General features: G+C 32.2%; 6 protein-coding genes across 8 annotated transcripts; 3 read left to right on the plus strand and 3 right to left on the minus strand.

Moving 5' to 3' along the window:
• Positions 1-4,546: 4,546 nt before the first annotated feature.
• LOC106618008 (cytochrome c-2) lies at positions 4,547-5,124 on the plus strand. Its single transcript, XM_014235515.3, has one exon. It carries the CDS (start codon positions 4,713-4,715, stop codon positions 5,034-5,036), a length of 324 nt encoding a protein of 107 aa, XP_014090990.1. The 5' UTR covers positions 4,547-4,712; the 3' UTR covers positions 5,037-5,124.
• Positions 5,125-6,589: 1,465 nt separating this feature from the next.
• LOC106618020 (Cytochrome c proximal) lies at positions 6,590-9,153 on the plus strand. 2 transcript variants are annotated; one of them, XM_070106228.1, is made up of 2 exons: positions 6,590-6,686; positions 8,384-9,153. In XM_070106228.1, exon 2 carries the CDS (start codon positions 8,421-8,423, stop codon positions 8,745-8,747), a length of 327 nt encoding a protein of 108 aa, XP_069962329.1. In that variant the 5' UTR covers positions 6,590-6,686; positions 8,384-8,420; the 3' UTR covers positions 8,748-9,153. The 2 variants fall into 2 exon arrangements, with proteins under 2 accessions (XP_069962329.1, XP_069962331.1); XM_070106230.1 differs by lacking the exon at positions 6,590-6,686 and adding an exon at positions 7,539-7,557.
• A 1,874-nt stretch (positions 9,154-11,027) lies between these two features.
• On the minus strand, positions 11,028-17,407 carry VhaSFD (V-type proton ATPase subunit VhaSFD). Of its 2 annotated transcripts, XM_014235528.3 has the most exons (8): positions 17,211-17,407; positions 16,641-17,119; positions 14,463-14,696; positions 12,386-12,520; positions 12,194-12,319; positions 11,695-12,131; positions 11,510-11,623; positions 11,028-11,252 (listed from the first exon to the last, which is right to left on the minus strand). In XM_014235528.3, exons 1-8 carry the CDS (start codon positions 17,254-17,256, stop codon positions 11,168-11,170), a joined length of 1,656 nt encoding a protein of 551 aa, XP_014091003.1. In that variant the 5' UTR covers positions 17,257-17,407; the 3' UTR covers positions 11,028-11,167. The 2 variants fall into 2 exon arrangements, with proteins under 2 accessions (XP_014091003.1, XP_014091005.1); XM_014235530.3 differs by lacking the exon at positions 14,463-14,696.
• Positions 17,408-17,765: 358 nt separating this feature from the next.
• Positions 17,766-18,686, plus strand: Tsen2 (tRNA splicing endonuclease subunit 2). Its single transcript, XM_014235510.3, has 2 exons — positions 17,766-18,335; positions 18,389-18,686. The coding sequence occupies exons 1-2, from the start codon at positions 17,891-17,893 to the stop codon at positions 18,661-18,663; spliced, it is 720 nt and encodes a 239-aa protein (XP_014090985.2). The 5' UTR covers positions 17,766-17,890; the 3' UTR covers positions 18,664-18,686.
• LOC106618005 (COX assembly mitochondrial protein homolog) lies at positions 18,611-19,204 on the minus strand. The gene is made up of 2 exons (XM_014235511.3): positions 19,046-19,204; positions 18,611-18,988 (listed from the first exon to the last, which is right to left on the minus strand). The coding sequence occupies exons 1-2, from the start codon at positions 19,101-19,103 to the stop codon at positions 18,684-18,686; spliced, it is 363 nt and encodes a 120-aa protein (XP_014090986.2). The 5' UTR covers positions 19,104-19,204; the 3' UTR covers positions 18,611-18,683.
• An 846-nt stretch (positions 19,205-20,050) lies between these two features.
• On the minus strand, positions 20,051-22,894 carry LOC106618012 (acetylcholine receptor subunit alpha-like 1). The gene is made up of 5 exons (XM_014235520.3): positions 22,730-22,894; positions 22,446-22,624; positions 21,427-21,525; positions 20,550-21,108; positions 20,051-20,481 (listed from the first exon to the last, which is right to left on the minus strand). The coding sequence occupies exons 1-5, from the start codon at positions 22,815-22,817 to the stop codon at positions 20,126-20,128; spliced, it is 1,281 nt and encodes a 426-aa protein (XP_014090995.2). The 5' UTR covers positions 22,818-22,894; the 3' UTR covers positions 20,051-20,125.
• Positions 22,895-24,651: the final 1,757 nt, after the last annotated feature.

Raw genomic sequence — 24,651 nt, forward strand, 5'->3', positions numbered from 1 at the left:
CATACTCATGCAAACATATATGCACTAAGTGCCTATGTTCATACATACATACATATGCATTTATGTGTGCGAGTTTGTGAGAGTATTTTCAAAAATGACTAATTATCATAATTGTTGATTGCTTTTCCAATGATTTATGCCCAAGTGTCTAGCAATGGGTAGTTTTAATTTTCCATAACACTTTCCAGTCGAGTTTTGAATTCAGTTTTTAGCAGTTTTCTCATTGGCTCTGCGCAGTTGTTGGTGAAGTTCGAGAAATGCGGGACGCGTATAAATTAGCGTCGCGGCAGTCATTAGACCTTCATTACATATTCGTTGCAGACACGGCATGAAATCGTAGTGATTCTATGTAGAATATCAGGTTGCACGTTTAGTTATGTGGAAGTCTGCATGTCTTCCAAACAAGCGCTTTTACCCACGACCTATAGACGGAATTCAACTTTAAGTGAGTACTTGTACATATACATACATATGTATGTATGTACGAAGTTTATATTAAATTTCTTAAGTGGAATTAACGCTATTTGAGATTTTAAAAGTTTCTGAAAAGCTTTAAACACTACCTATCACTGCGCTTAGACTATGATGGCCCTCAGAAAAAAAAACGAGAACTTAGCTTCTCAGTATATAGATATGTATACCCAAGAACAAATTGCTATTGCAAAATAATTAAATAATTTCTTAATATAAATAACTAACAAGCATCTTCATCATCCAAAATGGTGGACAAAAATTATCATATTTAAATATATGAAGTAAGGGGAGGTAGAAACAACCAGGAACTTTCGCCCCATTGTCCAGCTTTTGCAATACTGCCGTTGGGACATCTCGCTAGTCATACTTTCATTAAACCAGGAGAGTTAGCCAAAGTGGTATTTGCAGCCTCCACAAATTTGTGACAAATTCAAAGCGCTTTGACGATTTATTAGGGTTTTTATGATCAATATTTAGGAGTTTTAGGTATCACAACGGACCGGCATTCTAAATTGTCAAAGTGAGCTATCGTGTAGGCTCGACATTTAAACCTAACCTAAATACAGCGAGAAGCTCGATCAAATCATAAGTCTGTAAAAAGTTAAGTTAAAAATAGGTAAAATTGCATATTCTTAACATGGACATGTTAATATTAGCAAATTAACAAAAAAAAAAATACATTTCAGACCAAAGTAACGACTTTAGTAATGTTGGCAGTATTACGAGGGTTTCTGTTAAGTTTAATAATATTAAACTTTAATCAATCCAAAACGTTCTTGATAAAATTTGATGATGTATGTATTTGTAAATTTTGACCGACGTTATCAATTTAGTTTGTTTACTGATATTTAAAGAATAGATTATGGTAAAAAAAAATTACCCAACAAATTGTGCCATCTGTATAATTCTATGACTTTGTTGTCGTTGTAGTTACGTTGTGGAAAGATAAAAACAAGCAAAAGAAGCGTCATCTCAAGCCACTGAGCATCGTACTACGTTACAAATTTTCGCGTGAACTCCATATTACAAAAAATATGTATAAATCTTCCAATTGCTAAAAAACACAAAACAAATCATATATTTTGCTGCAACAAAAGTTCGCTCCAAAACCAGATCAACCTTAATGAACTGTACAACTTTCATAGTAATTGTGATCAGAGTTTTCCTCTCCTTTCTTTTATGACGTCACTAATCAGTATCAATATTTTTCTGTAAATTTACAAAGACTAAGCTGTCGTAATCTCTATTTATATCATTCTTATTTCTCTTTGAAATAAATAGATGGAATGTTGGATGGACTAGGCATGTCGCAATTAGAGTAATGAAAAAGTGATCTTACAGAATTATAAGTACAATATATTTTTTCCCACTTTCTGCAATAGCTTTCGACAGTAGTTAAGAGTTGTATCGCACAAACTAATAGTGAATTATGAAACATTTATAAGAAAATGTAGAATCATATATTCAAATCATATTTTTATAGACTCAAAAAATTCTGGAAATTTTAAAAAAAAATTTCCCCAAAAACATATTTCTTTAGAAAATATTAAAATAAATGTAGGCTATTATTTAGAATAATTATATAATCACATATATATATTTTCTTTTTACATAACTATGTAAGGAAATAGGCAACAAACCTCATATATATATGTACGTATGTATATTATATTGAAACTTAATTTTTATGACGCAAAAATATAGTCATAGCGTGCGAGTGCTTTGCCATGAGAATTATGAGAAACTTCGTGAGAAAGAAAAGTTTATTGTTTCAGTAAGATTTACTTTGGTGACACAAGAAAATCATTAATTCAAGCTTGCACATCCGCAGGTAACTTCACATACTCGTACGTATTGGAATTGCAAAGGAACTTGAATCGCCGCAAAAAGTTAACGAAAAGCATATACCTACATAAGTATAGAAATTACGTAATCGTAGCTTCACTCGTCCACATATTTATTTATACTCCACTGTATCGAGCAATTTAATTGAACTTTTAGTTTGTAAATATGGGATTCCAGTTGAAACTCTTTGCTTATTTTGAAAAGACATTTATATAAATGAAACAAAGCCGGGTTAATTATACTACTTATGTACAACTCATGGCTGGGCCGATTGTGATGTTCTGATCATTTGTTGCATTATCTTCCGCCCCAGATAGCTAAATGACTAATTGATTATATTCTCAATTATTGCTTGTTTAGATATATTTTTAATATTGTAGAAGATATTTGCCAATTCTAATAAGGCATTGATGTACTTATATGTACATTGATATATTTATGCCCTGAACAGGCTATAATGCCACAAAGTTTGTATATATTAGGGTGGAGCGAAATATTTTATTTTGTTTTTTTGCTTAGCCTGGGGGTAAAGTCTGTAGATTATAAAAAAAGAAAATTTTTGGATCAAAAAATATTTTTTTTAACATCTAGAAAAAAAATTTTTTCGCTCCACCCTAGTATATATATAAATAATCAGCATGGCAAGTCAGTTTAGCTATGTCCGTCTAGCTGTCTGTCTGTATATGTATATGGGAACGACCCTCAGTTTATGAGATATCGAACTGAAATTTTGTACACGTCTTTTTCCAACCAAAAAGCTGCTCATTTGCCGGAACTGTCGATATCGGACTATATTTTGTATATAGCTGTCATACAAACTGAAAGATCAAAATGATGTCTCTTTGTGGAAAACCTATTTATTTAACAAGATATCTTCACTAGCATGGATTATTGCCCAAAATCCTGTCCCTGTATGGAAGTTTGTTATTTAGTATAGTTTCGGTAAGCCGAAATTAACAGTTTTTATTTGCTTTTAAGCCAGGGGAGGCCTGACCGCTCCTAAGCTTACGGGACATAAGCAGGTGTGTTGAGTACTATCGAGGTTGCACAACTCATACTACACACTGTCTCTTCACCTGGTAATTAATCCGTCGTAGACCTTTAAAAGTATAAACACATTTTAAGAACAATAATGAAATATAGAAATAAGTAATTTCGGTAAAAAATGTACATATGTATATATGCTATATATATGCATGTATGTTTTTAGACTAACTGTGATTATTTGCCCCGAGCCCTTTGTTAATTCGGATTTTGATTACTTAATTTCTAATTTTGAGTATACTTTTGTGTGCATGTTTAGCTTTTGCTTCACACAATATTTATAGAACTTTTTCTGCCCTTTTAGCTATACGACCCTATGAGTTACATATGCATATTGGTATATACCAAGTAAATAACTATATACATATTTACAAAGCACATTTCAAGGTCGATGTCGTAATAAAAAAATATATCTAAAGAATACCGAAACGTCTTACGCCTATTCGCATACAAACATACATTTATGTAATGATAAGGAGTGGGCATAATGGGTTCGTAAACGAAAAGATATCAACGAATGCTAAATGAAGCGACAAAGTCACGCAGTCTGCCAGGAAACTCTAGGCTACAGTGGTTGTGAAAAATATTCGCATATCCTATAATGAAAATATGCCAGTTTCTTACAAATAACTAATCCTTGATTTCAGTGATTTAGCTATCCTCGGTCAAAATAACTTTGCATATTTTATATAGAACGTCACTTTGAGTTACATCAGATTATTTGAACTTACAATAGATAACTAAAACATTTTAGAAAACATCAAATAATATCACTTATATATAGTATCTCTGAAACTCTTTCAAAAATGAGTGAAATCGATCCATACTGTTTCTTACACCCCGTACAATAATCGTACAGATTTTCAATTGTCTTTCTTCAGAATTGCAAATATCTTGTTGAAATTATGTATAGAAAGCTTGTACTTGTAATACTTAATATGGAATAATTTGATACCAAAACATTGCCACAATCATATTTATTTTCGGTTTTACATTTTACAAATATTTCAGACGCTTCAAAACATATCACACAAGCCTGAACCAAACCTTACTTATTTTTATTCAATCAAATATTTCCCCCAAATTTTAAATAATTAGTATAATATTTTATATTGCTCCAATAAAAAAAAGTAATTATTAATTTATTTGGCAATCCTATTGAAAATTTATTTTGAATAAATATTTTGAAATACCATTCATTTCATGGTGACGCTGTAACGTTTTACGAGTAAATTCTATAAAAGTCAGTTATTGATTTCTTATTTAACATTGATTTGCTTTCCAAATATTCTTCATAACTACGATATTTTAAGAATAAAAAATTTGGTTGAAGCGTAACATTTTACACAATGGGTGTTCCAGCTGGCAATGCGGAGAACGGAAAGAAAATTTTCATGCAAAAATGTTCCCAATGTCATCCAATTGAGAAGGGTGCACGTCATAAGGTTGGACCAAATCTGCATGGTGTAGTTGGACGAAAGAGTGGTTCATTCGGTGATTATAAATATACGGATGCAAATAAAAGTAAAGGCGTAACTTGGACTGAAGACGCATTATTCGAGTACTTGGAGAATCCCAAGAAATACATACCAGGCACAAAAATGGTATTTGCCGGAATCAAAAAGGCCGAAGAACGAGCTGATGTTATTGCGTTTCTTAAGAGCGCTAAGTAAAATCCATACTTCTTTAATCATATTCTGCTATATTAATAAAATATTATATGTTTAATAAATTCTAAATTGATATAATTTCATTCTTCAAGAGATATTTGTTGATTTGCGAATATCGGAAATTTGTACATGAGGGATTTTTATAATCATAAGTGTTAGATGATCCAATTTTTATAAGCACTTCTTCTGTGAACGGCCTTGTTGTTGTTGAAGACATTACCTAAGTTATCTCTATCTAGGTAGTAGTCAGTTATCACCCCTCCCTGTCTATATACTTCCCAAAAAGTCGCACATATTGGATAAGACTCATTAAATAAGATTAAAACAGAATTATAATAAGTTAAAAAGAGAATATATCTACAAATAATAATTTAACCGACGTCAGGATAACTCATATACACAGATATATTGCGCAATAATGAAAGAGGTGATTATTACTCTGATATAATGTTTTTATGTACGCAGGACTAGTAGTCGGTCCCTATTCAAACCAGCATAAAACAAGAAAAATCTTTAAATTCGTCTGCACCGAAGCTATAATACCCTTCACAAGTGTATTTCTTATAGCATAAAAAGATCTTTATGTTGATTTCGATCGATAGGTGTGAGTGGCACATACTTAGGTGATAGTAGTACGATCTGAACAATTTGTTGATAAATTCTAGCGTCGGCTATATAGTTTTCTATACTGGGACTGATCGATCAATTAATCGATCTGTTTGTAAGTCGCTATATCCTATGGTTCCGATATCGGCGAATCCGACAAATGAGCAGCTTCTTGGTGGGAATAGGAGATCTGCAAAATTTCAGACCGATGTCACAAAAATTTAGAGACTCGCTCGCGTATGTACGGAGAGATTGGCTTGACTAAATCGGCTCAGCTCGTTACACAGATCATTTATATTTATTGTTACCTAACCTTTTTTAAACAAAATACCGAAGGGAGGTTTGAAAAAATGTTGTATATACATAGATTTAACATTTCTTTGTAAAAGCTTAAGCTTGATGCTTAAAAAGTAATTAATAATTTATTTTATTAAACTCCAATACTTTGACAGCATTTGCGCATATAATAACACATACACACCGAGCAATTCTCAAAGCCCTTGCATAAGAAAGGGATGAACGATCACCCGTGCACAAGATTTCGGTGGTCAATTGGCCCTTAAGAAACTCATAGAAACTTTAAGAATATCTCTAGTAGCGCTAATGGATAAATAATCGAAGATTTAATTGATAGGTGGCTTGCAGGATGAAGAATCATCATTAACAAGCATATTACAATCTTGCTAGCTTTGAAAAAAGTGTTGTCATGTCCCTGTCTTCTTCTTAACAATATGTTTTCACATTCAATAGCACTGTCAGAACTTAAATATTTTCACAATAGCGAATCACTAAATAGTTCATTCTAATTTTTAGTTTGGTGTTACTTAGATTTAAACAGGTGAATTTACTTAAATATAATACATATTTATCATTTCAGCACTTCGGAAAAAATTGAGCGTGAAGACATGGGGTAATGGAAATAGTGTTGCTTTGCATATAGTTTTTCGCAAATGTACAGCGTTGCTTTATACCGTAAGCCAGCTGATATTGGCGCGACGAAATTCACATGGAGTGCTAAAATTTAGTCGAGTTGTATTTGTGTTCAATGTAAGTATAGTGGGTAAATTGGTGTAATGAAAAAATTTTCTGGAACCTTTTGCTATTATACATAAACTGCATTATATAAATTTGTGTGTGGGTGTGATTCTATAAATGCTTGTATACTTTTTCTATAGTTTACATTGTTTCAAAGCTAAAGCCAAAATAATTTTCCAATTCGGTTGTTAAATGTATTACATAAGCAAGTATACCAGTGGCAAAGTGCGTAAAATTGTATACATATGCAGGTGATATATATGAATAAGTAGGTGTGTGCGGAGGGGTTTCTGCATAGAAAAATTTAGGGGTTGATCTTTGTTATATAAAAAGTGCACATTGATTCGAGTTGCGTGCTGTAATTTTATTTTTTTTTTTAAGGAAGTCCATGCTGAACGTTATTGATGAGACAAAAATCGTTGTAGAGATCAGAAAGGAAACAGTTATATTACCCTCATTACTTTCATTCATGTATTCATTGAAGGCGTCTTTCACCACGTGGCTTAACTTACTTAAGAAGAGAATTTAATTCGTAACCTGTTTTCATTAACACTGCTTTTACATAATAAAAATGTCACGTGAGTGATGGAAATTTTTCATGGTCATTTTCATGTTACTTAACTTATTGCAAGTGGATCGTGTTCTAAATTTCACACATTAGCTTTCTTCAAGAACATATATTTTAGGTTACATACTTACATATACTTATATATATATTCCAATGTATTCGCGAATATATGTAGATAAACATTTAAATTTGAATAGGTGTGAAGGCGTTCACAGCTGCATTGACATAGAAAAAGTTTTGTTTGGTGTACAAAATATCATTGCATTCAATAATTACACATTTAAATACATAGAGATTGGTTCAAAATTGCGAGAGGTAAAGAATTTTGTAAGAAAGTTAAAATGTGGAGTGTTTTAACTTATATAACGGTTTTATTCATTTCATAGCATACGTAATTCTAAGTTGAGGTCAACGTTTGTTTTTTGTTCTACTGAACCCAAGGTGGTTGCATAACAAATTCTCATGATCAAATAACGCTTTTTCAAGTGCAGATATTTTCACGCATATACCAAGGGTCAGTTAGGTTTGCATGTGTGTACGAAAATATTTTTTATTTAATCTTGTTGACATTTTTAATAGCAATTATAAAATGCTAGCATGTTATAGACGACCTAGAACTTGCATTTGCTGGAAGTAAATTTTACACGAAGAGCATGAGACAAAACAAGTATAATGACGTGCACTGCAGTCGGGTTGTTTACGTAGAATTGAGTCAGCTTTTGAAATGGCTGTGGCCAAGCAGGGTACAAAGTTTTACACAAAACTCTAAATGATTTCATGTATAGTGAATACAAATAAAGGGTACATGCTGTTGCTGTGTGCTTATTCGTTACTCATCAGACAGTGGTCATTGTGATATAAGTATGTACATGAATTTATTCGCTAGAACTGATTTATATAATATCACTTTGATAAGCTCTTTCTCATGAACATATTTGCTTTTGTTGGTGTTATCAATGGAGATTTCTGGTGATTGGTCTGGTATTATTGTACAGAGTTAACTGAGAAAAAGTGGTAACAAGTGTTATTGCATGTATTATTTGGGTTTAAAATATGCATTTGTTATGCAAAAAAAATTTATATATTTTTAATATTTTAATAAACACAATTTAATATTAATCCATTATTTTTTTTTTTTCAGAGTGAGTACCTATTAACATTCATTAAAAACTACAAATATGGGCGTACCAGCTGGTGATGTGGAAAAGGGCAAGAAACTCTTTGTCCAACGTTGTGCTCAATGCCACACTGTTGAGGCTGGTGGCAAGCACAAGGTCGGCCCAAACTTGCACGGTCTGATCGGCCGCAAGACTGGCCAGGCTGCCGGTTTCTCCTACACAGATGCCAACAAGGCGAAAGGCATTACCTGGAATGAGGATACCCTTTTCGAATACTTGGAAAATCCCAAGAAGTACATCCCTGGTACAAAGATGATCTTCGCTGGTCTGAAAAAGCCCAATGAGCGTGCTGATCTGATTGCTTACCTGAAATCGGCCACCAAGTAAATTTCAGTCACAACACCATCAAACCTTGTAAAAGAAGCTATCATAAAGTAAACCACCTCATCGATGTACTAGCTCTGGATAATTAAAGATATAAACTGTAAAAATAACAACTTGGGTTTGACCGATGATGTTTTGAATTGCAGGCGTGTGTAACTTATGAAGACAATTTGTACAAAATAGCACACAAGCAAAGAGAGCACCATCATCCGTTTAAGAGCAAAGATACACTTTAGTTTTAAATTTAACTATTCTAAATAGGACAATTTAATTATTTAATTTTATTGTGTAAAATAAATATTACCAATTTTTTAGTTGGTTTTGACTTCAAAATGCTGAAGAAAATGTAATGATTCAAACTTGACAAAACCAATAACAATAAACCAATAAAAAACTGAAAAAATTAAAATATTATTTAATAAGTAATTTGTACATTATGGGTTTTAGAACATTTGGCGCTGATGAAATAACAATTTTTGTGGCGATTTGCATAAAACCGGTCGCTTCTATAATGGATTTTATTTGTGGAGATAAGTAGTTTTGATAACGACTTCTAAGTATACCATGAAAGTACATGTAAGGGAAAATGTGTTTTCGGTTGCAAACGATTTTAAAATCAAAAGCAGTTAAGGTGGCAACAGAGAAGGGAGCATTAAATAACCCTCCAAACTGAAAATAGTGAGAATTTAATATTTTAAACTGAGATTAGTGTGAAATTAGTCAAAACATAGTGGGAACTTTGGTGATATAATTTACTTCGGCCAAGCCAAGAAGTCTCAGTATACATTAAACTTTATGAGTATTAAATAGACTTGTAGATTTGCGCCTTCACAATGATTCTTCAATTTCCAACTGACTAGATGATGAAATTTCGTTAGGCACGTCTTTTTGACCTCATGCACTGAATGGATTAATGCACTTGTTCGGCTAAAGTAATTGTTCACGTATTCGGGTGCAAAAAAGTCTGATCCTCTAATTGAATTTTCACCAATTTATATATTTTTTTATATAAGTAGAAGCTACTCGCCAGTCAAAGCTTCGGGATTAGTTATAGATTAATAGTTTATAATTAATCCATAGATTTTCATTTTTAACTAAAATGTTTGATATCACAAATAAATTTAAAGCAAAACATGAAAAAGCTTTAACTTCAATTGCACAGAAGCTATAATACCCTTCACAAATAAAAAAGTCTCCATATAAGAAATTGAGCTTGATCGGCCAGTTTGTATGACAGCTACATACAATTTGTTCAGAGATTTTAACGTTGCTTTGGACAGTAACACGTGCCAAATTTCATTGAGATATCTGATCGAATAAGAGAAAATTCGATACTTAAACCTGATTTTGATCGTTCAGTTAGTATGACAGCTATATATTATAGTACTTCGATCTGCAAAATTTGTTCGGAAATGGTAGATTTGCCTTGGACAATTGCCGAATTTCATTAAGATATATTGTCAAATCAAAAGTTTTTCATGCAAGGACATGATTTTGATCGCTAAGTTTGTATGACAGCTATATGCTAAATGGTCCGATATCGACGATTTCGGCAAACGAGCAGCTTCGAAATCTAAAACTGAGGGGCTAGTTGGCGTATATTTAGACAGACGGACAGGGCTAAATCGACTCAGCCCCAAATCATTCATATACGAGTATATACTATGTAGAGTGTCCGAATTCCTTCTGGGTGTTGTATACTTCGTGGTAAACTTAATATACCCCGTTCAGGGTATAAAAATTGATTCAATTAGGAATTTTAAAAATTTTTAGGCTGCCATTAGCTGGCTGACACAAATTTTAATGATGTAACGAAAGAAAACAAAACCGGTTTGGAACCGTCTGATTTTAAAATAAGTATATACTTACATTATACGTTACAAATATATATGAGGCAAATGTTTGTTTTACTATATAATATATTTATTTAAATATTTATTGAAACTTCTTCGTATATCAGCAGATATTAGCAACGAAGCAATTAAAGTGATCGTAAAATTTGCATAAATCACAAAAAATACTAATTCAATACTTCTGTAACAACATATAAACAATATTTAGAATATTATGTACGCACGAATTTGACAAGCTTTATAAATAATAGATCTAAGACCAAGGCATTTCAACAATAACAAAAACAAAAACGTGTACAGAATAGTAAGCAAAATAAAATGGAATGATGAACAAAACTAAATGTTTAATACAATTTTGCACTTTAAGTTGCAATATTTTACATGTGCAATTTTTGCTGTTGCTTTTATACTTTAATTCCGTAAGATTTAATATTTATTGTGAATAACGAGAAATCATTCCGTTTTTGTTTTATTGTTCTATAAGGGATTTAATACATTTAACATTTACTTTATCGACTACACTAGTCGATTGCATACTTTTGACAAGCAAACGCATTTTAGTTTATTTATTTAGGCTTTACCGCTGATTGGCGCTGAACCGCCTTTCTGAGGTTGATTCTCATTTTCCTTTTCCAATTGCTTGCCCAGGTATTCCCTATGGAAATTGATTTATTGAATGATATTTTTAATACAAATTAATTGAGAATTCAATAAACATAATTTTACAGTACGAATGAAAAATTGTGCTTGACTCATTCATGGCTGAATTATTTTGATTGTTAAAATGGTTTCAATGGCGTTCTTGGATTTCTTTAAAATTAATGCATGAATTAAATGTAAATTTGAATTTAAAATTAAAGCATGAATTAAAATACAAATTTCGATTATATGTAATTCTCCAACTAAACTTACCAATTGTGCACCATCAATTTTTGTACCGCTAAAAGTGCCTCGTAACGCACATTTGGATCGTCGTGAGCCAGCAGTTGCATAACAATTTGTTTGCCGCCTAATTGCTCTAAAACACTGCAAAAAAAATAAAAATAAAAAGGAAATTCGGTTATCATTCTATAGTTGCTGCCCAAGCCGAGCCTTACTGTTTGCCTCTGGGATAATGGCGCACGTATTCACCAATATCGAAACAAGCTACAGACAATATAATATGATCCTTCGAAGTTTCTAATAAATGCACCAGTATACGCAAAAGCTCATAATTCTTCTCATTCAAACGATGAGCATTTTCACGCCAAAATTTAGCCGATTTATGTACGGGCGACCATTCGAGACGTGCGCTACGTAATTCAGTGGCATATTCATCGAAGGAGCTCAAATCCTGTACAGAGCTCTGTAGCTTCTCTGTGAGAAATTCCACATCAGCAGAGATGTCCTCATCATCGAAGCGACGTTGCTCCAAAATGGACAACTGTTTCAGAACCTTGCACTGAACCATAGCAATGCAATGCTCCTTCGCCACTTGTGGATCGGTTGGCTTTTCGATCAAATTGCGAAATACAGCTAAAATAATGCGAGTTACCTATAAAAAATATTAAGTTACATTGAAAAAAATTCAATATTTGATGGAAATAACGATTATACCTTTTCCTTGGCACAATCACTGAGGATATCTGCTAAAATCGGTATAACACTGAACTTGTTCATTTTTGTGGCCAAAAGTGGGTTGAAGGTGAGCACCCATAAACAGAACACCAATTGGTATTGCACCTTAAATGAAAGTAAAACCATTTGTCTTTTATTTATAAAACTTATAATTCGTTAGTAATAACTTACCTGGAAGTTAACGCGAGACGATAGAATGCTAATCAATGTGCTAATGCCATCCACCGAAACGAAAGCGAAACGATACTCGTCAATACGAAGCATCATTTGAAGACACCGAGCAACAGATTGGACATACTCATTGGCCTATATGAAAAATGTTCGTTGGATAAAAAGATATATAAGATTACTTAACAACTTGTGAGCATCAGCATTAGTGCAATAAATCAATTAGTTTGATTAGTTAAATTCTGAGTTTCTATAAAATTTACTTGAATCTAATTCTACTTATATAATGTTTTCTAGAAGACAACCGAATAGTAAAATCTAAGCTAAAGAACTAGGTGCAAACAGCTTTTTGTGTGCAATACCTTTTTTTAAGAAATATTTTAACAAATCATAAAACTCTGACCATCATTACATTTACCACAGCGATTGTACAACCAGATGTTCCATATTTATTATAAAATTTTAAACATTTAAAAAAATATTAAATGCTTTAGATAATAAAAAAAATATTGAGAACAATAACATATTCATGTATACCACATACATCAACTAGTGGAACATAAATTAAAACTACCATAATACATATATGTATTATAATAAAACAAGAAAAACGTTAACTTCGGTTAGAAGAAGAAGCTATAATACCCTTCACAAATAAAAAGTTTCCATATAAGAGCTCGATTTTGATCGGTCGGATTGTATGGTAGGTATATACATATGTATGTATAGGCTATAGTGGTTCGATCTAAACAGTTTTTTCCGAGATTGTACCGTTGCTTTAAACAAATTCCATGCCAAATTTCGTGAAAATATCTCGTAAAAATAAGTTATTATATTATTATTATAATATTTGATACCGATCGTTCAGTTTGTATGGCAACTATTGTATATGCTATAGTTGTTCGATATCAGCAGTTTCAAGAAATGAGTAGCTTTTTGAAGAGAAAGTCACATGTGCAAAATTTATTTATCGATATCTCAATAATTGAGGGACTAGATTACGTGTATACAGACAGACGGACATGGCTAAATCGACTCAGCTCGTCTTGCTGATCATTTATATATTTATTTTATAGGGTGTTACAAACTTCGTGGTAAACTTAATATTACAGTACTGACTTCTGGGTATAATGTGTAACTTAAGAAAGATAGTCTAGAAAATTTTTTTTGTTTTATATTATACAAGTATATAAGATGTGTAGGTGAACTATAAGTATTTTTCAAAATTTTGTAACTACTTGTGCATTTTATTTTTTGGAGTACATATAATAATATAATATTTTTCCTGTTTTTAGTAAGTATTTAGAACTATTTTAATAGCTATTTGAATACATCACACAAAGTAAGTTTTTACGAATATAGATCTTTTACTCTTCTGTGTATACTTTTAATAAAATGTATGACAAAAAAATTGTCTAGAAACTTTTAAAATTAAAGTTTCTATAGAAAAATATTAAAATATTTTGTAAGTTACTTAATTTAAAACTATAAAATATGCCTACTGTAAAAAAATTGTAAAGATATGCCAAAGATCGCAACTCAGACACACATATTGTTTCAACTACACACATAAACTAAGCTCATCAAAATTTCTTTTAAAATAACTTATAAATTTAGCGCTACATAAGTATAATACAAACATACCTTTTTACTTTTACATAGCATTAAGCTAAAAACCTTTACACTCAGAATTTCACAGAAATATTAGTATTGTTAGCATAACGTTATTTTTACAATCAATATAAGCGGCTAAAAATCATATTTTTGAACTACATTCTTTTACTACATAAAAAATTCACAAATTAATTGTTTTTACACTAAACTAGCGCTAGACACTATTGGTATTTGTCAAATTATATGAAAATATATTATTTATTGAGTACAACAATTAAAGACTGGAATATAGCAGTGATTTAACAACTGGCTTGTTATTAAATTATAGCAATTTGTTTGCCAAAACACTTAGAAAAGAATATGCAAGTGATCTTTCAATTATCACAATTACTAAATGCCTAAATATAATAGAAATGCAGTTTTTTTTTGCGGGTGAAATTTTTAAGAGAGAGAGAATTCACTCTACCGGAATGGGTACCCTGCCATCGACGAGAGCATTTTGTTGCTCCACTGTCATCTCACGGTATCTCTCGCCTGTCATTTGTTGCTGTGATTGTTGTTGTTGCGCCACATTCGGACTGTAATGATTATTATTCTTAGAAGATTGCTGGTCTTTACCATGCCCATGTCCGTGATGATGTACCACAATCGTCTGCACACGTCTAGCTAGTGTGGCCTGCTCTTTTATATATGCCTTGGCCTAAGGGTTGCGCATGGCGTGTCGAGTACATAAGTGCCAATTTGGTTTGTTTGGTTATTTCAATGTGATTAGTGCACTCAGTTTTGTTGTTGTTCGGTAGTATCAATGACGGTAGAATGTGGTGTAAACAGTGTAAATTGGAACACATTTTTATGTTTGTAGTTTGAAAAAAATTCACATTAGAAATTGAAATTGAATTTACATTTAAAACATAATGTTATTAACAACGAAGTGACCTCCATGGCGATATTGTGGTTGGTGGAACGTGTGGTGGTATAGATGTGACATTTTCCAAGCCTCAAAGCTGGGCTCGTCATATTAGTGGTGCAAATATTTGATAGTGCTTTTTTTTTTTTTTGAATGACCTCGATAATGTTTAAATGGTTTTTGATGACTTTTTCAGTTTTAATAATTTTTTATTTTTATTTTTTTGTCTCAACTTAGCACTCAACAAAATGTTAGTAAACGAACATAAACACTCCCAAATTAAATAACAAATTATAAATGTGTATTTATATCCAATTAACAAAATATAAACATGCTAAGTTATCGGAAAACTAGTGTACCTATGTATATACGGACATAAACATATGTATTTGTGGGTTTTTGTGAATTGTTTTGCATTGTTAAAGTGTGATATAAGTATTTTTGCTAAAATAAAGCCGAACCTCAAGTCAACTGCAATTTTTTTATACAACAAACAACACAAATAAAAAAGTATGGCAGCTATATGTTATAGTGGTCCGATCTGAACTATTCTTTCTGAGATTGTATTGTTGGCTTCACCAATAATCTATGCCAAATTTTGTGAAGATATTTGATACATTATATATATAATATATATTATATATATTTGAGATATTAAAGAACACGATAACGATCCCTCAGTTTGTAAGGCAGCTATACGCTGAAGAGGTCCGATATCGGCAAAAGAACAGACGGACAGACAGATCATTTATATGTGTATTTAATAGGGTTTCCTTCTGGGTGTTACAAAGTTCATGGCAAACTTAATATAACCTATTCAGGTTATAACAATGGGAACAAACTGAAGAGCCAACTTTATTTCTACAAATTCCTTTTGTATATGTATCTATGTTTTGGATACCAGGAATATATGAATGTATGTAAATACATACGTATCGAAGAAGTTTTAATTTTTGCAGCTAATAGTTAAGATAATGGTTAAGAAAATTGGAATTAACTAAATTGATTAATTTGTTTAATTATTGAGGCATGCTCAAATAAGCCCAAAAAATTATGACACCTATGCCTAAAAAAAAAAATAGAGCACTATTTGAATATAACTCATACGTTTTTCCACGTTTATTTTCACTCATAAACAAATATTAATTTTTTAATCAGACAACCATTCAATATTCGTTCAAATACTCTACTTTAATCATCCCAGAAGAAATAATAAATAATTAAATTATAAAAGCACAAATCATCATTATACGAAACGAACATGTATAACTCATTCCAATATGTTTTCAACAGTCAATATACACGTAAAATTTAAACTATTGAATCACTTATATTTTTTTAATAGTTTCATCGAAATTTAAATTCACAGATAAAACGACCAGCATCGATTTTTCTAAATATTTGTAATTAACTATTTTTCAAATCTAATAAATCACGTTTAGTTTTCTAGAAAAGCAATCCGATAAACTATATTCATATAAACATCAACATAACAATGGTAAATTTACTTGCAAAAATCTACCATAAAATATTTCACTTCGCATGCAAAAAAAATTATTTAACATAAAAACATGCATGCCGCGACCAATGATTGTACATGAAAAACTATATAAATTAATGCATTCAATAAAATATTACAATACTTAAAGATACATAACTACATGAAGTGGCTTAGGGCCTATATATCTATGATGTATTGTACACATACATACATATGCTTATACACAGATTACTTACGTTCACGGTCAGCTGATCCTTCAAAAATTGCAAATAAAAGTTAAGGTCTGATTTGGGCATAAGTTCGCGACCCCAACAAGCTAGTTTAGCTAGAATTCGTGATGACATGTTTACAATGAAACCATCTTGACGATTTAATAAGTTAAGAAAAGGTCCCCAGACACACTCTTTATGTTGCTTAGCGTAGTCGTGGAAAAAGTCAACACGTGAACGTTCTTCTTGCAACAAATCATCGATCAGCACAAGTATATACTGTATTGTCTGATCTTTTGAGACATGGGCTAGCAAATTTAACAAGGTTTTCACTGCTTGAGTGGAGTTTTTCTGCAGATAGGCCGCCTTGGCAGTGTCTAGTGCACTGATTGCGTTATAGTCTTCTTGTGATATCATCTGCGACTGCATATACGATGCCCAATTAATGGTCTTGGTACGTATGTCAGCTGCTTGTTGCTGCAGCACTGAAGTGGCAGCAATCATATCTGTAAATATATTTTAATTAAAATGTGGCACAATTTAGACAAATTCATACAGAGGGCTTGTGGCAACAGTTTTTTTCTGTTGCAAACTTACCGATGTTATCATCGGGCAAATTTATTAATTCTTTGACGTCTGCCATTTTTTGCTAACTTAATGAAATTAAATTGAGCACTTATAATGCAATATTAGACGAGTTTTCACGATCTTTTTGCCAACAATTTCACTTAATTTGCACTTTTCGCTATTGCGATGAACCAATTCAGCTGACAAAAGTCACAAGACCCAGAAAACAGAGTTGTAGCAAATTGGTACTGTGATGGATCATTGACAGCTGACTTTTGTTTTTGAAGTCCTCAACTATTCCTCAAAATTTAGCCATCTATAAAGTGATGTATTTTTATATTGAAATTTCTTTGTTCATCTGTATTGAGAATAATTATGTCGGCGTTATTTTTTATCTGCATTATAAGAAATTTCATTAAAAAAAACTGCGTGGAACAGTTAATAAATAACTATAAATTATAATTGAAGTGTTTTCAAAACTATCTTTCTGATTTTTTAATACTACCAGAACACTCTGTGCCTCTTTAACCTTCATATTAGTTTTTCACCTGTTACTAAATTTTGACAAACAGCTGATTGTCAACCTATTTGAAATTAAAAAAAAAAAATAGAGAATAAACAATAATAAAGTATATAATGATAAAGTCGAAGATGCCTTTTTAACCAATTCTATACATTTCGTTTAATTGTCAGAACTGTTAATATTGATAATGTTATTTACTCCATTAATTAAGCAAAAGAAAGGTGCTAGCAAAAGCTCATTGCAACCGCCTTTTCCTGACGGCTCTCCGGTAATTGGAGTGTTCACCGGTATTTCGGTTGAGGTGTGCGCTGCTGAAGATATTAGAAAAGTATACGAAAATGGATTTTTTGGGAAAGGTAGTAAATCAAGGGGAGCGCCAAAATTAGTAACGAAGGGTACTATCGATGATACCGAGAGTCTATCACTGGAATTGGAAGAGTCTGCATTTCTCGCTTATTTTGTCGGTGTCTTATGTATTCACGATATCCAATGTAACGAAATGCAATATAGAGAATTTTTGGAAGCTGCGAGAAACGTTAATCCGAATTTTCTAGAATGTTTCGGTTCCTATCTATATCTTAAGTCAAAAGGATGGATTATAAAAAGTGGTATTAAATTCGGCGGCAACTTTTGTAAGTACGTAAATCATTTTAATCGTCTTAAGCTTATTTTATTTCTCTTGTAGTGATTTACAAAAAAGGGCCGCGTTTTAACCATGCTAGTTTCATTATTTTTGTGCATCCTAAATCCGATACGAAAGATTTCTCAATCAAAGATCTCAAAGGACTTCAGCGGATTGCCGAAACTTCAGATAAGGATGTTTTGTTGCTGGATGTAATGAAACCGAATGATTTAACTTATAATACTCTTTCCGATATTGCTGCACTTAAAATATCAGAAACAATAGTTCGACGATTTAACAGCACTTCATTTGTACAAAGCCAAAAGATAACAAAATGAATTATATTGAACAATGAAAATTACATCTTTTGCACACGATGTTTTTTTGGAATGCCAGTACGCCGGTAATCCGATCGCTCTTCCAGATAGATTTTCGTGCATTCTTCTCTAAAGTCATCATTTTTATACCATTTGGTCAAACAGGACTTAAGAGCGGAATTTTCATTTCGGCATGTTACAACCATTAATATACTATTTGCCTTACAACACGCTTCAAATTCTTGTACTTCTTTACTGCAGTGAATTTGCTTCGCTCGATCACGCATAATCCTGGGAATAAGCACTTCCTTTTCCACTTTCCTCAAAGATGTGTCGTTAGGATCGCCTTGAAAAATATGAATTGCAATATTAAGCTAACAATATTGTTAATGATAACAAATACCTAAATCATGTGGATTCTTTGGATCAAATGCAATTTCCTTCTCCGTTTGTAGACTCATATTTTTATTTTTGCTTTAAATTTACTCCCAATCTAAATACAAGTTCGCACACATAACAGAAAGGTTTACCAGCTGATGTACATATATTTTTTATACAGTATTGCCAACTCCTATTTTTATTTATTTATTTGAGGAATTTTTGATGTAATTGGTAGATTCAGTATAACTATAGCTTTGTATTTTAACTGCTAGTTATCAGGAAGATTAAAATTAACAGTTACTCTCACAAAGAGCGAAATAACAAAAAACAATCAATCAATAGAATTTTTATTTTCACAATTCAAAACAATAAAAATAAACAAAGATAAAACAAATGCGTCAAATATCGCTTGTATGAACATGTGCTTTAATAGCTGTTTCTTCATATGGCATTAGATATTTTCTGCTAGTAGAAATTTCACTAGCAGCTCTCTCAGCTTTTTACGCTCTCAACATGGGCTCTCTTCTCCTCGTTACTGCTAGTTTTTTGAGTTGAGAAACAATTTTTCGGCAGAAACTTTGCTAGCTAGCAACAGTTAGCTACGATGTGACGTACTCATACAAAAGCATAAATCGAATTTTTCTGTCAAAACAATTGTCCGATGCATAGCGAAGCGAAAGTCCTATGTGAATCAGGCTTTAAGCCCAACTGATATGGGAACGGCCAGTCTCTCTTATCACCATCTGGTAGAGAACTTGCATCCATTTGTACATGTTTTAGGCTACTAATTCGTTGAGCACTGGACTTTCTTAACTATGTAGAGTAGACTACAATAAGACAAAAATTCAAAGCGGTATTAGACTCTTAGATAGCGCGCTTATGTAAGCCTTGGAAGCATGTCTTCTCTTTCTTTATTTGGTTCAAGATAAATTCGAGCGGTCTTAACCTGTTGCCAGAAGTTGGATCAAATATACCCTTCCTGTTCATTATAACGGTAAATTAGCATTCAAGATAATAATTAACTCTATTTTATGTTCATCCTCTAGGGTCAAGGATTTAGATTTATATATAAGTATGTATATAATATCTAAATTGACATTGGTTAAACAAAACATACAGTAGCTAAAATTATATATACAATGCTAAATATTATTATTGTAAAACTCTCCATAAAGCTCGCCAACTGCATCCATTCATAAGGTGTTTCGTCGGCAGATATCAAATTACTAAACTCCTGAAGTGTCACATCTTCAAATTGAGCGTTCACGTCGCAGGTTTCAGGCTGAGCAAGTCGCATTTTCCTCTTCGGTGTGATATAAGAAACAAATGAGTGCCGGAGCAAGTTCGATATAGCGGGGTGGAGTTTGCCGCGATAGGAAGCATGTGTGGCGAATATTGAAAATACGGTAAGTAGCTGTTGGAATGTTACCAATATGAAGCTGCAACTGAAAAATTTCACTGCAAATAAACAGAATCATTAACCGCTTATAATTTTTAATTGACTGATTTTCACCACACCAACTCACCAATGTAAGGTGTAATACGCGCGAATTTACCCACATTTTGAGCAAAATATAGCAAAACGAACGTTATAATAATCAAATTTAAACCATTAAGACATATTTTCGTACGATGATCTGTCTCAATACATAGTGTAAGCATTGACAGTAAAATTACCGACGAACCTAGCGCCCGAAATACGGTAACAAAGGCAGAACGTCGCTCAAAACTTAGATGATACTCCATAACTATATATGGCTCGGCACAACAGGAGTAGATAGTCGCTACACGTTCCACACTGAAATCAATCACTTTATATTTCATACTCGCCATATCTATTTCCTCAAAACTCATGCTGTCATTGGGGTTTGTATAATTCTTAAAGTCCAATTCGAAACCATCATAAGTCCACGAACCGAGATTTAGTTTACACTCATGTTTATCATGTGGCCAATTATTCATGTTCGTGGTGCAAAAAACATTCATATCAACGTTATCGCTCCAGAGTACCATGCCAGTGTGTTGCAATATGACGGTGCCGTGATGGTGCATTCGTAGAAACTTATCGGGCGCATTGTTGTAAACCTAATAATTTTTCGCAAATATATACATATTTACAGATGTTTGAAATATTTGAATATGAATGTACATATGAAATATGAAATATTTGAATATATAATATGAACATATAAAATTTAGAAGTATGTTTGTATATATGGACCACTTATTTGCAGCGGCACTTGTGATAACTAAAAAAGTTTTCTCAACTTGAAATTCGGTTTCTCGGCTATGATGGTAATCGCAACAAATAAGTGGTACGGTGTATATAATGTATACCATATGTATGTATATATGTATATGGTATGTAATTTGTATAAATTATTTTTTTTAAAGCAAACAAACCTCTAAGTCTGGCACCCAAATCAATTTTTGACGTACTGGTATGCGAGTTAGATTATTGTAATCGCTGGGGTTCCAACCTAATTTGGGATCTTGCCAAAGCTAAAAATATTAAAATAAATTATACAAACTAAAAAAAAAAATACAAAATATATAAAATATATAAATACATATACAATTATTTATAGAAAAAGAGTTGGATCCATCATATAACATAAATAATAGTGAGTTCGTCAGTATAAGTTTCAAGGATATGGAATTAAATTTGGTAAACATAAGAATTTATATGTAAATCTCCTATACTACCGATTGTCCAGTTCTAGTCTCCAAAAGATAACTTTGGTGAAGTAGTTATGTTACATAATAAGAATAAACAGCAAGTTCGGAGAACTAAAAGATATATGTATCTCGCGAACGAGCGTTCTTTTAGTTAGTATGTTTTGGGTTTTTGTGCCTCCAAAATAGAAGTTAACCACGCCCAAAATTGAATTTTCGTAAACCTACAATTTATAATATTTTAAAGGTATTAATGTATATAAGGCTGGTCCAATAAGTACAAAGTCTACAAAAGAAAAACGAAAATTTTAAAATGAAAATAAACTTCGCTCAGCGATCCTCCAACTTCTTAACTCGTCTGAAAATACGTTTTTTTTTGTAGGTCTGCAAAGTAGGCTTTCGTGGTGGCGGCTCGATGAGTGAGAATACGATGGATAGAGCATCCGTTCTTTGGCCTGTGTATTGTAAAAGTAGAAGAGACGAGCCAACGGTTAGACCGCTTTATTACTAAAGCTATTTTTACGACTTTGAGAAGAATAGCATTATTGTTCAGTATTACGGAAGTCCAGTTCCCAAATCCATTCTGATAAGTTAAAAAAAGTTCTAAAACAATTTTTACATTTTGACCTTGCAGCATTTCCAAAAGGATGTTATAAAAGATAATATATAATATTCGTTTCATACCTGCATATATGTATACATATGTACAAGTATATAGCTTGATATTATTTCTATTACACTCTTACCACATTCAAAAGTCCCACAAAATGGACTGATCCATCTGACTCTCGAAAGTCAAAATGCTGCAACACTAAGTTTGTATGCACATCAATGCGTTTACCATCCCCGGTGGGCTTAATGAGTGCATTGTAATTAACGAATAAGTCCGTGATGAGCGACTGACGTGCCACCGATGCTGAGTAAACTGACATGGCAGACAAGATTTTCATTAACAAATTCACCAAAAGTAAATATATTGCATGTACATATATTTTTTTTTCAATAGCGATATTTTTAATAATTTACTAACATTTTGACTCCGTCTTGATTACTACTGAGAATATAAATAAGTAAAAGCTGCTTAACGCAGACCAAGATGCAAATTTTAGGCTATTCATTGTGCCGCTGAGACGCCACAATTGGGAAAGTCACTCACTCGTCTGCACTTCACGATCAACTGATCATCCAGGTCAGCAGTCGGGCTTGTGCTCATCTTTTAGTTGTACGCTTAAAGCGCTGGTTAATTTGTTTGTGATTTAATTTACTCAAGTAAAGTTAAATTGATGCTAAATTTAAAACGAGATGGAACGACGAAGAACTATAGTCTCTTAATAGCTTGAAGTTCATATGTCCGTGTGTGTTATATATACACTCGCAACCTGTTGCTACAGAGTATAATAGTTTTGTTCACTTACGGTTGTTTGTATCACCTAAAACTAATCGAGTTAGACATAGGGTTATATATATATAAATGATCAGGATGAAGGAACGAGTTGAAATCCGGGTGATTGTCTGTCCGTCCGTGCAAGCTGTAACTTCAGTAAAAATTGAGATATCTTTATGAAACTTGGTAGACATGTTTCTTGGTACCGTGAGACGGTTGGTATTGCAGATGGGCGTAATAAGATACAAGACTGTTATTTGGTACACAGGATCACATTAGGGAGGGGCATATGCAGTTAGAATTTTTTTTTTAAAGTGGGCGTGGTCCCGCATCTAATAGGTTTAATGTGCATATCTCCTAAACCTCTTATGCTATAATAACAAAATTCACTGGAAGCAAATGTTTTTAGCACTTCTATTGACGGTGTGAAAATAGTTGAAATCGGGTGGCAACTCCGCCCACTCCCCATATAACGGTACTGTTAAAAACTACTAAAAGCGCGATAAATCAAGCACTAAACACACCAGAGACATTAAATTTTATCTCTGGGATGGTATGAGATGACTTTATAGGAACCGCTGTTCAAGCCCCTAAGTACTAAATATGTGGACCCCAGTGCCTATAGTTGACCTTCTACCGAAAATATCAGTCAATCCACAAAGAAATCTCAAACGAGTATACCATTTGACTTTGCGAGAGTATAAAATGTTCGGGTACATCCGAACTTAGCCCTTCCTTACTTGTTTTTTATTACTTTAATAAAAATAATAATATTAATATAAGGTTTAGTAGAATTTTTTACTTTAAGACTAGAAGTGTTCTTAACCATAACAAATACGACAAATTTAAAAAAAATGTTGAGAAGTGTAATCTGGTTATATCATTAAATTACATTAAATAATATTGAACCTGAATGTTCTACGTCTATTCAAGCAAAATTTCTTAAGTTCAATGGTCTTGTTATAAAGTGGAAACTCTTACTTTCCCAGCCAGAGAATATTTTCAACAAATTATAGATCATCAAATCACTACCTACAATTTTGAGAACCACTTATAACACTTAAATGGAACTTAAGCGCCAGAGCTATCTGTTAAGTTCTATTTTTATAATATTGATGATCTCTCATCAATTTTATAAATGATCTTTTTCGAAATTATGTATGTTTGTAGAAAAATTTCCAACAAAAGGTTTCTTGTTCTGTTATTTTGGCAATTCTACCTCGAAATCTTTAGTTGGTCTTGTATAAATAATTAAGCCTCAAAAAAATATTTTTATTTTGCTTAAAAAACTTATTTTTCTCTAAAATTTTTTAAATATTTTTCTAAAAATTAGGCCGTTCATAGCTGATATTAGGCTCTAAGAGATTAAGCGTAATAAATAAATTTGGATCTCAAGTCTGAATATAGAATTTCATATTGATTTCCAAGCACATTTTTAAAAAATCTGAGAAAAAAGAATTAAAACATTAAACATTATTATTTTCTTGATTCATAATTTTGAATGTCGGAATAACCGTAAAAATAAATTTAATTTATTTGGAAAATCACTTCAATTGTTACACCCTTAA

This window comes from Bactrocera oleae, chromosome 3 (assembly GCF_042242935.1).
Source record: "Bactrocera oleae isolate idBacOlea1 chromosome 3, idBacOlea1, whole genome shotgun sequence".
Taxonomy (NCBI): domain Eukaryota; kingdom Metazoa; phylum Arthropoda; class Insecta; order Diptera; family Tephritidae; genus Bactrocera; species Bactrocera oleae.

Coding starts and splice junctions, on each gene's coding strand:
- LOC106618008 (XM_014235515.3), top strand. CDS start 4,713: ATGGGTGTTCCAGCTGGCAATGCGGAGAACGGAAAGAAAATTTTCATG.
- LOC106618020 (XM_070106228.1), top strand. CDS start 8,421: ATGGGCGTACCAGCTGGTGATGTGGAAAAGGGCAAGAAACTCTTTGTC.
- LOC106618005 (XM_014235511.3), bottom strand. CDS start 19,103: ATGAGTCTACAAACGGAGAAGGAAATTGCATTTGATCCAAAGAATCCA. Junction 18,989..19,045: donor AAAGAATCCACATGATTTAG/GTATTTGTTATC, acceptor ATATTTTTCAAG/GCGATCCTAACGACACATCT.
- LOC106618012 (XM_014235520.3), bottom strand. CDS start 22,817: ATGAATAGCCTAAAATTTGCATCTTGGTCTGCGTTAAGCAGCTTTTAC. Junction 22,625..22,729: donor AATCAAGACGGAGTCAAAAT/GTTAGTAAATTA, acceptor CTGCCATGTCAG/TTTACTCAGCATCGGTGGCA. Junction 21,526..22,445: donor TTGTGGGACTTTTGAATGTG/GTAAGAGTGTAA, acceptor TAATATTTTTAG/CTTTGGCAAGATCCCAAATT.
- Tsen2 (XM_014235510.3), top strand. CDS start 17,891: ATGTTATTTACTCCATTAATTAAGCAAAAGAAAGGTGCTAGCAAAAGC. Junction 18,336..18,388: donor TAAATTCGGCGGCAACTTTT/GTAAGTACGTAA, acceptor TTTCTCTTGTAG/TGATTTACAAAAAAGGGCCG.
- VhaSFD (XM_014235528.3), bottom strand. CDS start 17,256: ATGGCAGACGTCAAAGAATTAATAAATTTGCCCGATGATAACATCG. Junction 17,120..17,210: donor TTTGCCCGATGATAACATCG/GTAAGTTTGCAA, acceptor ATATATTTACAG/ATATGATTGCTGCCACTTCA. Junction 11,253..11,509: donor AAATTGATGGTGCACAATTG/GTAAGTTTAGTT, acceptor CAATTTCCATAG/GGAATACCTGGGCAAGCAAT.